Below are 13,587 nucleotides of genomic sequence, written 5' to 3' on the forward strand. Positions count from 1 at the left end.
AAAATTCATGGGAAAGATAAACGTGAGGCAAAATGTAAAATCGGAAAAAGTGCCGATCATTCAGAACATTTTACCACTCGGTCGGTAAAAAGTCACCTTTAGAGGTAGAAAAATTACGGTACTCAGTTCCGTAAATTTTGCCGAATTGTTTCGTAATTTTTCCCCAAATTTTTTTTTCAATAATAATAATTAAGGGAGAAGATATTTAAGTAATAAGTGATTTGATTGGATCAAAACTTCAGAAATTACCTGTAATTTTTTTTTATTCTTCTGACAATAAAAATTTGCCGGGTGACGTGATCCGAACTTGGACAATGATTTGCGATCGGGTATGACCAACAGTCGTACCACCAACGCTGTCTAGAAATTTTTCACTTCGGTCACGTAAAAATGACGGTACGTCACGTAAAATTTCAATGAAACTGGATAGTTTTTACGTTACTCCGTATAATTTTTACCGGAACTGTGGTAAATTTGACAAGTTCGTAAGAAATTAGGTGACAGTCACGTAAATTTTCCAGAGCAAATAATAAAATTTACTGTTCGTCTTGCATTTTTTCCCAAGTTCTCCAGTAAAAAACAAAGAAATGACACTCTAGCCCACGATTACGTGATTAGTCACATAATTTTTCCTGTGGTTTTCTCTCCGTGTAGTTGCGATTATCTCTTTTGGAATTGTAGCTCTCGTTCAGTTTCTTACTACAATTATTTCTATCCTTCGTTTTAAGATGTGTATACAATTACACCGCTAAATACTTGAAATATAAAGTGGTAAATCAAAAGAGGAGACGAGAGACGGGCGACGATGATATTATTAGAGAGAAATTGTGATTTTTATTATTATGCCGTATTGCTTATTACCCGATTTTATTTTTTGTTTATAGTGATGATCGCATATGAAGGTGAGCGTGCGTCTTTGTTTATTTTTCTTTCCACTTGAGAGCCAGGACTAAGTGTATCGTGATGGTTTGGAACATTCTGAAATTTTAATCATGTAATATATTAGTTGATACATTTTTTTAATGACATAATTATCCTGCGATCAATTGTCCTCTGATAAGTGGTAGACGAAGAGAAAAGTTCAAGAAAAATTACTGTGCCGAGCACTAGAATCGTGGTGCAAAATAATAAGGTAGTAGAATTTTTTTGATTCACAAATAAAAATTGCGATTGTTCTCATAAATTGTCTAATACATTCTGTAATTAATCATATGTGGAACCAGAAAATTCACGAAACAGCACTATAAAATTTGAAGGTCTATCATTTTTTAATTGAATCTGAAGAAAAAATGGATAGAAGTCTTTTAAAAATTCTTGTCCGGATCGGTATTTCTTACTGTGCTAGACAGCATTTTTTCCAAACATTTTTTAACCCAATATGATTACTGTTGTGACGACTTTGAATTTTTACTTGACCGATAAAAACGATTTTCTAGTGTAATGAAGAACTTTTGCTGGGCGGCATAATAGTTTTTTTAGGCCTGCAGTTTACACCATGATTGTAAGGCAGGGCAGTAATTTTTATCCGAATCATACTACATACTACATAAATTCATAGATTTTTTTCTCCATGTACTGCGATCAATAGAGGCGTATAATTCAATGCAATAAGAACAAATGAAGAGTAAGTATGCAAGTGTAAAAAAGTTGTGTAGGATATCCACTACAAAATTTGCTCCAGCTATGTTATGTGTGATTCTGGGTGAGTGTATTCCGAATAGCTCGTACTTTGAAATTTCATTCAGTGAAAAATTACGGAAAGAACTCAAAATTTTGTAAGAGCTTTACATAATTTTTACGTGAACATATAGCGAAATTATCCCAAACTGTCATAAAATTTTTTTTTTCCTCGTTCTTTAATTTTTAACGATAAGAGATTTTGCCCAGCATTACCAAATGTTCATATAATTTTTGGTGATTTTTTTTTTCTGTGTGCCCATACTTTGAGTAGCGCGGCGCAGTTGCCGCCCACAGCCCACATGACGCCCACGGTAGGAAAAGAGAGTCTCTTCAGTATAACACACGATGAAGCTAAAATGTTGCTTCGAAATGTGTATGAAGAACAATCCATCTAACTTCCTATCATGATTCTAAAATTCATTATTTGTTATGATCAAATTTTATGTTATATATTACATATTATTATATTCATATGCTTTATTTGATGATTTTATTAATTGTCTAATTTGTTACGACCAATTGGTTACGAGCAGAATGAACTGTTCACCTGAATTCGAAAATCAATGCCACATTTGACATATTAGGTTTCATATTGGAACATTAGCTCAAGCTTGATTCAGTTTTATTAATTTCAATAAAATGCTTTGTTCAACACATCTGAATAGGTTTTTAGAAATTGATCTTTCCATTTTTTATTTTAGTGTGTTTATTAAGAATCGATACATTGGTCACAGAGTTGATCGTATCCACCCTTCGTTAACAATGCGAGCCATTGCTTGTCGATCTTTAAACTCTCAAGAAATGCTCAAAGAAATGTCAAAAAATAAAAATCGTCACATAAATACGCCATTATATTTATATTTTGACGGTTATTATTTAACTATCGGTATTTTGTATCACATCAATCTGGAAAAAATTTAAAAAATAATCCTACCTCCACACACGGAGAGAAAAAATGTTTTTTAAAAACTGCCTCTCTCTTTGAATAAGAAATACATACTCAAAAAATAATTTAGTGTAGGGAATTAAAACTTATTGTTGTATATATACTTACTTATTTTTGAAATCGCGGGCCTACAATACTGTAATCCTCATCCCCTTCCTTATTATGCGCCAAACAAACTTTCCTAAACCTATCCAAATGGAATGTAAACACTGTAAATGCGCTATTTGACGTTAGCAAAAAAATAAGTTTTTATGTTAACATAAAATGCGCAGAATTGCTCCCCTGTTTCCGAACAGATTTTCAGCAAATATTTCGACAATCGAATATTTGCTAGCTGTAATAATGGGATTATGAGAAATATTTTTCAAGTAACTAATAATCCGTTGTTCGGGGGGTACACACCAGTAGTTCCCGAAAAATTTTCCTCAATCTCTTCATTTGAAGAATATTCATCGTGTAAATTACATCGAAATTTTCGAATTGCCTTTATTAATGTTCACTACGTATTGATGGAATTCTAAGTATTCTAGGAGAAAGAATAAAATCTAAGAGAATGATTCAGAAGGGTATATGTCCAAATTATAATAACTATAACTGCTTCATTTGTATCAATAAGATGCTTCCGGAGTGTAAATTTATGGCTGAAGCAAAAAAAAAAAACAAATCCAGCTAACTGTTGGTCATGTCACATAATCAAAATTAAAACTCTCTTCATTACAAATAACTGAACAATAATTGGGCATTTGATTTGCAACTTTTCAGTAAATATTGTGTTACCACAAAACTCTCTATATTTGCAATTAAATAAGTAAGTACATATCAATAAAGTATTGAGGCAAAACATAGCTGATCATGATTTTCAAAAGAGCATAGCGGTATATATTCCTCTTCTAATTGTCATATCCAAATGGGATTGTAGTTGTTAAAAGATTAAAAACAAGGGGGAGAGCGAGAAGTGTAAAAGTAAGAGAAGAAAGACATAGGGAATCAGTTGGGTGAGGCAAACAAGATTGAGTTTAATTTGACGTTGGCCAGCCAGTCATCCAGGCGCCAGGTCATTTAGTGGTAAATGCATGGTGTGCGTATATGAGCGCATGTACTAAGAATGAAGAGGAGGTGCGGGGGACTGGACGAGAAGTCGCCACCCAATGCCGCAGTCATCCCAATTGATGAGCTAAATTAAAGTCCGACGACATCTGCACCAAAGCAATCTGCGAACACCACATTTTAAATGATGGTTTTCTGTTTTTATCCTCCTTTACACAAGTTTTTTGTCATGGTTATAGTTCATTATTTATATGCGTCTTTACGCAAAACAGTATTTTTCTAACCTAGGGAGATAAAATGAAGGACCTAACTTTGTACTTTTATTACCCTAGGGAGGGAAGTGGTGGCATTTTACGCGCGGATTCTGATGAAATACCTTCCCAAAATACTTTTTACCACTTGTACCATAAATTACCATTATCCATCCGCCTTTCTATGTTATCGTCCAAATTTCTTCTTGTTTCTGTTTCCGAATAGGCAGACTTTTCAAATTCAAGTAGAAGTCCTATGAAAGTTGATGACCTGTTGACGAAAGTTGTGACCTGAAAATTGTCGGTGTGCATATAGGAAATACCGTATGCATTTACGAACACGTATGTGTACATGGATATTCAGAATTGTCTCCAAACCGCTGTGAAGCAAAATTCTCAACGCAAACATGCTCAAATTTTCACTGCTGATTGTACGAACAGTTTTTTGTCAACGCGTCCTGAGTAATTCGACAAGTCCATATTGGTTGCAATTTACAATGATTATAAATGTAAATAATGATTTGTATGCGTAAAGGACATTCAAAATCATCTTAAAGTTGGATTATATTTCCATTATCGTAATAATGCTTTTTTGAGGCGTATTTAACTATTCGATCACTGCAAAATAGTCTTTTCTAGTTAAATGCTTAATTCGATTCATGGTTTTATTTTAGTTTAGATATTGGTTTGGTCGTGTTATAATATTTGGAAGAATACAGTCAAGCTTTCCTACGACGATATATGCATGTATATTGGTTTCACATAGGGCCTCAAATATTATCAAAAGGGTAGGGTTTTTGGATTTTCGGAAAAGGGGTTTGGCGGCTGAAACCGTATACTACGAAGAGTTAAAACTTGAATGATCCCATCACCAATATCATCTGTTCAACCTTGAATTTTTGTAATTGCGATACTTTTGCACGATTTAGTTAAATTTTTTTGCTGAAAAAGAGATAAAAGTAAGTGCTTTCGACGTGTGCATGGCAGCGAGGATAATGACAGCCGAGATCCCAAAATCAGATTTTACAATTTTCTTCGCTAATAATTTGACTCTATGAAAGTAATAAATACATTCGCAAAATAATCAAGAAAGTCTTATAATGCATAAACGTTTATTTTCTACCTTTTACAGCCGATGACTTTATACATGTATAATTCAACTAAAAAACTAACTCTAATTATTTACATTTTCAGTCACCTTGACAGTTGATGGATTGGAAGAAACATTCTAAGATCATATCACCAATTTTTCCATTACAATGGTTTGCAAAGTATTGAGATTTTTTCTCATTACTTGAAATTTTCTGGGATATTTCTCATTGATATATTTTAAAAACAAAATGATATATAAAACCTTTTGAAGGTATAAGACTTTCAAATTTTTCGACAATCATAACAATATAATATTCTGGGGATAATCATGTTGAGTTTTCTGAGACAGAGGAAGAAGTCCATACTTCAAAATTTTCTAAGCTTATCAATTGAAATATATACTCTTAAAACCTTCAATCTATATTAATTTCATCGGTTAACATGATTGGGCAGATGTTTAATTGGATATCGGCATCCAAATGCTTGGCGAACAAAAATCGGATGGTGGATGGTTGAAACTGTTGTTCTTTATTAGCATTGCATGTAGTTAATTGGGAAATTTGGTAAGTGTCTAGTTCACGGATACCGATGGATGTTTCTTAAAGGAATCGATATTTTAATGATAATCATTTGTGGTGGATCTATACCATACATTTACCGAATTTCCGGCAAAGAAACAAAAATTTTAACCATCACATCTGTTTCGGACTTATCGTTTTACTGGCTACTGAAATTCCGCCAATTTTTGTGCTATCTCATTACGTTGTTTGGTATTACTCACCTTGATTTTAGCAGCTAGATATTCCGGAAACAGTTTTAGACTTTTTCATCAACGAAAAGTATATTCTGACAAAATTCGTGACTTGTTAAATTTCCGTATACCCAAGTTCCAAAAAGCATCACTTTAAGCCTATCTTCTGCTATCAATATTGGGGCATAAGTGCATGATCTGAATGATAACAATTAAATCAGAACATCTGCACTGTGTTTCGTGAAATACGTAAATCTTGTTCAATTCGTTTTAGACAGGATGTACGTACTTATAGACACTTTTAGTCAAATATAAAACGCTAAAATTCCTTCGATTCCTCCCCTGTTTTTGCTATTGTTTATAGCAAATAGTTTCTCATCAATAAAATGTAGAACATGCCGACAAAGTCATAAAAAATGTTCATATTTAATGACATTTTTATACAGAATTTCATTGAACAAGGGACAGATTGACATGCCATGACATTGGATTGAGATGGCCTATTCGGGAAACATGTAGCATCTATGTAGCATTGTAACAATGAATTTTCTGGGAAAATCACCAGATATTCTTTTCAGTACGCAGTCCTCTCGTATCAACAAACTCTAAGATGCAAAATGTTAAGCGCCATGTTGTTAAATTTCGGAATGATCATTGAAACGCAGTCCTCTAATTTCAACTTTCTTCACCCTATGCCAGTAGTTATCGTTCAGTAGCTGGTTGAGTAGAGATTCCAACTTCTACTAGAAGTTGACGAATGGTTAAGGGTTAAGGAAAAGGTACCGATAAGGAGAGTATTTGGCAGTAACTCAAAATACGATTTTAACATTGCACTTAATATAAGGAAAATGGCTAACGTGAAATTTATGTACATGAGGAATTCAATTAAAAAACCTCTATCAGAATTCCAATAATTGAAGCGATCAGCGATTCGTAGGTGCGATGAATAAAATTAAAGGGTTCTGCGGAAGAAGGATGCTCCGTACCAAATAGATAAAATACATTACGCTCACCTCAGAAGACGTCTATCATCAACCGAAACTCAATGTCCTCAAAAATTTGATCTTCAACCATTTAATCAATGTTTTGCTTGATGGTATCCTTCGGCTGCTCAAAATGAATACTGATCCGGTGCGAATAATAACAGCGGGGAGTAGGAAGCTTCAAAGGTCATGAAAAAAATTATCTTATTTCCAAACATCTGTATAGAGATAGAAGGCAGTACGACTTCCATAAATCTTCATGAAAAATATAAGCCTACTTCTTTCGAGGTGTGAGATGACGAACCATCTTATTCTAAAATGCTGTCGTGAAAAGGGCTGATTGAATTCATTAGTTTAATGTCGGTTTTAACGAATTCTTCCCAAAGAAACGGTCTTGATTTCGAGAAAAGAATGCGAATATGCCTTTCTTTTATTTCTCGTACGGTAGTATCGGATATTAACAACTCACTTGGCAACTGTAATAGATTTCTAAGAATTAGTCAGCGTATTGACGGGAATCCCGGAAAAAATATCCCAGGGAAAAAATATCCCACACATTCAAAACGTGTTAAAACTCGCTCAATTTAATTATTTTTTAATTTAATTATTTTTTTCGTTGTCCATTTTTTCAGGGGCTCTAATTTTCCTATGGTCTATCAAATTGCGTGGGTTTTAACGCGTTTTGGGTGTGTGGGCTATTTTTTTCGGGGATATTTTTTCCGCCTACCTATTGACGGTAGGTACACTCTTCCTCTGAACAATTATACGATTGAGAGAGGTCGCGTCTGTATGTTTGATCTGAGGACATTTTAATCCCCAAATTTATCACCACTGTGCCAATCCCCACTACAATTCAAGTCAGCTACTTCTGACACCCAGGGCTACAATCTCTTCCATCCGTACAGATTATTTTTGATACAGGAATACTTTCAAAAAGAGTGATTCTTTATTCTTTATGCGGGACCTCAATCTCTCTATCAATAAATCTATCTTGTCCTAAAACGACGGTGGGTGTTTCCACAACAGGATGCATAACTGGGAGTAAGGACATTTTGATAAGAAAGGCACATGGATTCGCATTTACTATGGGGGCTCATTATTAGTGTATTTTTCCCCACTATAACCGAATAGTAAATGTAACGTTAAGGTTCATACTGAAGAAGTCAGGTTTATTAAGGTGGTTTTGCGTGTATGGTGAAGATATAAGAATTGCGTGAAATTTTTCATTTTGCAATAATGTTTTTGAAGCGGTAACAGATGCTTGTATAAAATTGGAGAATAATTCACAACACCGTTTTGTGATTATTAATTATTAAAGTTTTCAATTAACACGCTCTCTTATGGGATAAATCAAAATTTCTGTGAATATAGTATAAAATATAGAATTTTGTTAAAATTATGAAAATTTACTATCAAAAGCAGATATAAAGCGATGGTGAAAATTTTCTGACGATTGACGAAAATTTTTATTTATTTATTTAAGTAAATAATGTAATATTGATTCATAGAATCGAATACAATATCATAATTTTCTATAGCTATTCCGTCAACTAATTAACGCATTGAAATTGTAGTTGAAAATTAATTGCGATAAATATAACGAATTATAGAGAGGGTCAGAAATTTTGTTTTTGACTATATCTGCAAAGCATGGTTAAGGATGTTCCACACAACAATAAATAAGTAGAGGTTGTGAGCATATGACAGCGTGCATATTCTAAAGTGATTTTTTCAATCTTTCATTGCCTTAATGAATTGATGGTATGCTTCCGAACGGCTAGAGAAAATGTTCAAACCTTTGTGTGCAGTCTCATTTCTTGAAAAATCAATCTTTCAAGTTCAAATTTGGCATTGACGATGTGTCAAATTGACAATTTCGTTGAGAATTCTCAAAAATTTCCCAAGATGTAACTTGGAGATGTCCTTTATTGTTTTGTCCTGAAAATTGGTTGAAAAACAAAGTAAAATTGAAATATGTCGTCTCCTCAGTATGGAGGAGTATAAATGTTTTGATTGACTGAGATAGAGTACATTAAGCAGAATATTTGGAGATATGAAAATTGAAATCGATTGGATAGTTTTCGAGATATTTTGGAAAGGTAATTTTAAGCAAAGATCAATATTTCATCAACTAATGATTCGATTTAGTAGTTCTTCAATCCGAAATATTTCATTGCCAAGAGTAAACTTCGGGCTGAATTTCATTTTGATGGAGCAGTTTCCCGAAATTTGCGCGTGCTAACAAAATTTTTTGGAAAAAGAAGAAGCATTGAAAGATCTCATGATCCGATTTTTGAAAAAAAACATAAGAATAGGAATATAGAGATATATTTAAATGGATTGAGATAAACTACATCGAGAGGTGAAAAATAGCAAACTAGAAAAATAGAAAAATAGAAATAGTAGCAAACCGGTTGGATAGTTTTTGAGATATTCGCGAAAAACGATTCAGAACGAAATAGCAATTGATGAAAAACGACTTCACCAATCGAGCTGAATTCTGGTGCAGACTTAGTCCTCAGTAATGCCTATTATTTGACAAAATTTGACCTTTCTCGAAAAAACTTTAGTCGTTTATTTCTTTCATTTTCTGAAAGCATGAGGGAAGTTGACCTTGTGCACATACACACATTGTGTTCAAATTTTATATTTTTACGTTTTGGATCATTCTACATCATTTCCAAGCAAAAGTAGAAAATTCGAAAATCAGATGATTATAAAGCTTAACCCGTTCGGAAGCAAAAAAAGAGAAAATAATTTTGTGACTATAGAATTACAATTTACCGCGTCAATCGATTCATGGGTTTGCGAAAAATACGACGACTGTCTATGACTGCTCAGGAAAGATTCCATTTGGAAACATTTTGTTGAATGCTCTTTTCTTTGAGGAATTATTCGACCATATACTCTTATAGATGCACCACTATTTCCACATACCGAATGTTAACAAAAATGCATAGGTACATGTATCGGGCTTGCCGCCCAACATATTAGATTGATATCAAATTACACACTTTCAATATATGTGGATATTAGATTTTGTCTAAAAATTAAAGATATTTTTTTGTTTCACTACACACCCTTGAAATGTGCGCGTATAGGCTCGACGTTCATATCTCTCAGTCAGGTTACGGAGCCTTTTTTTTCACGTGGCTCATTAAGAAAATTGTTTTTCCATTGAATCAACATTCATTACCATGCATACTTTGGGCCTTACCCAAAATCTATATATTCAGTAGTTTGCCAAACTGTGGTATGTGGGTCCCACATCATTCACGAAGTTCATTCCAACGGGCAACTACCATCATGCAATGGACAGGGTTACAGTAAAAGCGTTCACCCAATTCCCCAATATTGAAACATCGTTATCACTAGAATTCTTTGGTACTATATACATAAAAAAATGTGTGGAAATAAATGATTTGTGAGGAAGTTAAGGGGTCTATATAGAATTTATCACAGCTGCTCCAACGCATCTCTAAAAATGGCACATGTTGAGAGAACGTGCGTAGCAAGTGACCAACCAAGGTCTTATTCATTGTCATTGAAGTGATCGAAGATCAAGGTCTGAATATATCCTATGATGTACAAGATATATTCATAAATCTTTATCAGTTTACGCGTATAAGGTTTGCTGATTTTTTAAAAATTTTTACGTTCTCTTTCTTCTCTCAATGCTTTTTCCCGAATGATTCGAACACTCAGTCTCCGATGAATGAGTGCTGATAGATGAGTAAATAAAGTTTATTTTTCTGATGTTGGTCCACATGTCGATCATTTCTTACTGTAATCGTAGAATAATGTGCATTCATTCATTTGTTGCAGATGCTTGTGGTCTATCAGATGTAGCGCACATTGAATCACTACAAGAAAAATCCCAATGCGCCCTGGAAGAATACTGCAGAACACAATATCCGAATCAGCCGACAAGGTTTGGTAAGCTCTTGCTGCGGTTGCCATCACTGAGGACTGTGTCGTCACAAGTAATTGAGCAATTATTTTTCGTACGGCTTGTCGGAAAAACGCCCATTGAGACACTCATTAGAGACATGTTGTTGAGTGGTAGCAGCTTCAACTGGCCCTACATGTCAACAATGTGACACTCCGTATGGCGGCAGCTAGCTTCCGCGTAAATTTAATTAAATTCCCAGATTATTAGGCTTTGTAAATTCTTATAAAAGTAGAAAAAAACAGCGGATGGATTAGCACTGAGAAGAAAAGCCAATGGGCTAACTTTTCCGAACTTCAAAGCCATAAGCCTCAATCTCTGATAAGTCAGTAAAAGTCGTGGTGTAGTTAAAAAAAGACGAGGAAGGACATGAACATAATGGAGATTCCAAGTCATGTGGTATCCGAATGGTTAAAAAATAATATAAATATGAGATACTGTTCGGATTATAAACCGTTTTCGAAAGCATAAAAGTGTACAATACTGTATATAATATGCGGCAATGTTACGGTCTAATTACGTAATGAACCAGCAATTAAAAAAAATGAAAATGAGAACTGCACATTCTAATACGTTGATTTTCTAAAATGAAACGACTAATTATGATGAAATAATTTCCAAGGTTTTAAGACTTCTTATGAAGATGTCGTTTAGAGTGCGAATCAGCGAGGAGGCTGTCACTGATATTTCAAGGATAATGTGACGTCCACCTCACGCCTGGAACGCAATTGCTCAGATCAATTGAAGAAAACTATTTGATTGATAAGAACATATGCAGAATCAAAACTGACCACAGAAAAAGAAGAATTTATGGTAATCTCGTCAATTTGATTGAAAATAAAAATTGAAGAACGTCTCTTATCCCAAAGTGTTCCTGTACTTCGTACTTTTCAATTCTCGGACTTTTCATGTACCTATGTAACATAACGTAGAAATGTATAAATATCAAATAAAAATACTTGTGTAATGTGAACATTCTTCTGTATAAATGCTGTAAATAGAGAATATAGTGTGAATAATACATGCATGTATAAAATACACAAACAATTTGCGCATATATATATACGCATATATTATAAAAATCAATATTATAGAGAGGATATATATGTATACATATTATGAGTGAAATGGAGGAAAGGTGATGTGCGCGTATATATCTTTTTTGTTACTTTTTTTTATGACATGCACGTCAGAGTGAAATAATTTTTCATACGACGAAAATCTGGGGTTGAATTCTGAATTTACAAAATAGATACTATACACTACAAATTGCTAAAAGTTGCTAAACCTGATAGTACACAATTGAGAGGATGAACAACAATGATAGGTTTTAGGTACCGAGGAATGATGTATTTACAGATGAAGACTATTGCGTACACAATAACGGCACGACTGGTGTTTTTTCAAGAAAAAGACATAGAAGGTTAAATAAATAAAATTACATTGAGATGCAGTAAACCAAATTGTTAATAATCATTTTAGTTGAACATTCATTTCTTTTCCAATTCATTAGGAGACCATTCATCCTTCATAGTTTTTGAACGGAAAAGAATACAAGTCGAAGAAAGTAGGGGAGGGTGGGGCAAAATGGAGCAGTGAATATTGTCAATTTTGTTCTCAGTTGCTGATTGGATAACAATTAACATGAACTTGATTGTGTAAAATTTTTATTTACAAAATTATAGATTATGTGGACGATGTCCAAGTCATTAAAAAAGATATTGAGAAAACAAAAAACAAGAGCAGAAACCTTAAAAAATAAGTAGAATATTGTTGTCTTTTATTGCTCGGGACGATTTCTTCCTGTTACCTCTGGAACAGATCTTGCCTTCTCGTGAGCCAGCTCTGGCCTTGCTTGCTGTTTATCTCAGTATTTCCGGTGCATTAATTTTTTTAGCTTGCTTGTCAGCAAGTTCATCCCGTTAACTTGAAAGAGTTACCATAATTGCTTGACCTGGTGCTCTGGATCTTCTAGACATTCAAGGCTTGCAATAACCCAAGCTGATCTTAGGCCGATTCGAACTTCACAGCTTCTAGAGTAGACATGGGCAAAGTGCGCTCAATGGGCTCACCTAGCTCACAACCCCAATTAGGCCAATGACTATTAAAGAATGGGTCCTATTGTATTGTGCCGGTAGTCGGAGGGGCGAGACCACGAATCTTGGGTCAGAGTGGGGGTATCGTTACGTCAGTCAACGCGCAAAATTTTGAATTTTTGAACGAAAAATATGAACATATTTCGTGCAAAAAATATCGTGTAAAAAATATTAAATAATCATTTTTTTCTATATAAAGGCATCAAATTCCGTCGAATAAATCATTCGGAATTGAATATTTCAGCAGCAAATGAATTGAAAAGCACTTGTAAAGAGATTTTTCAATTTTTATTAATATTGTTTGAATATTTCCTAAGCAGCATTCAAAAAATTTAAAAGATTTTTGGCTTTAAAGAAGCACAAGGAAACAAGAAATGTGAATTGTATCATTTCATGTCTTGTTGACTTTTTTTCATTATATCGATCTTACTGCTAAACATTTGAAAATTCATCCATTTCCAGTTAACCGCGGTAATGAATAATCACTTCGAAAAAACATAAAAATAATTAGCTATAGGGAGTGATCGAGCAAAGGTAATTGAAAAATGTTCACAGACTAGAAAATGTGTGATCTGGCCAAGAGTGGGCAAAACTTATTAAGTAAACCTTACATTCATAATTTATTGATTGAATTTCAAAAAACTGACATTTCATATTTTTTCAATTTTTAATAAAATACTTATTCATTATTAAAAAAACCAAGAAATAATCAATTTCTCGCACCATAATGTTTGAACAATCAAGCCCGAAACACCTCAGGATTTTTCACCTTGAATTGGTGAAAATTTGAAT

General features: G+C 33.7%; 1 protein-coding gene across 2 annotated transcripts in view; it reads left to right on the forward strand.

Moving 5' to 3' along the window:
* Nucleotides 1–12,157, forward strand: part of svp (COUP transcription factor 2) — a 119,230-nt gene extending 107,073 nt beyond the window's left edge. For both annotated transcript variants that reach the window (XM_011316348.1, XM_011316349.1), the window contains exon 4: nucleotides 10,576–12,157. In XM_011316348.1, coding sequence (XP_011314650.1) covers nucleotides 10,576–10,850 — 275 coding nt within the window. In that variant the 3' untranslated portion in view covers nucleotides 10,851–12,157. The remainder of the gene's footprint in view (nucleotides 1–10,575) is intronic.
* Nucleotides 12,158–13,587: the final 1,430 nt, after the last annotated feature.

Source organism: Fopius arisanus, unplaced genomic scaffold (genome assembly GCF_000806365.1).
Source record: "Fopius arisanus strain USDA-PBARC FA_bdor unplaced genomic scaffold, ASM80636v1 scaffold00006, whole genome shotgun sequence".
NCBI classification, from domain to species: Eukaryota; Metazoa; Arthropoda; class Insecta; order Hymenoptera; family Braconidae; genus Fopius; species Fopius arisanus.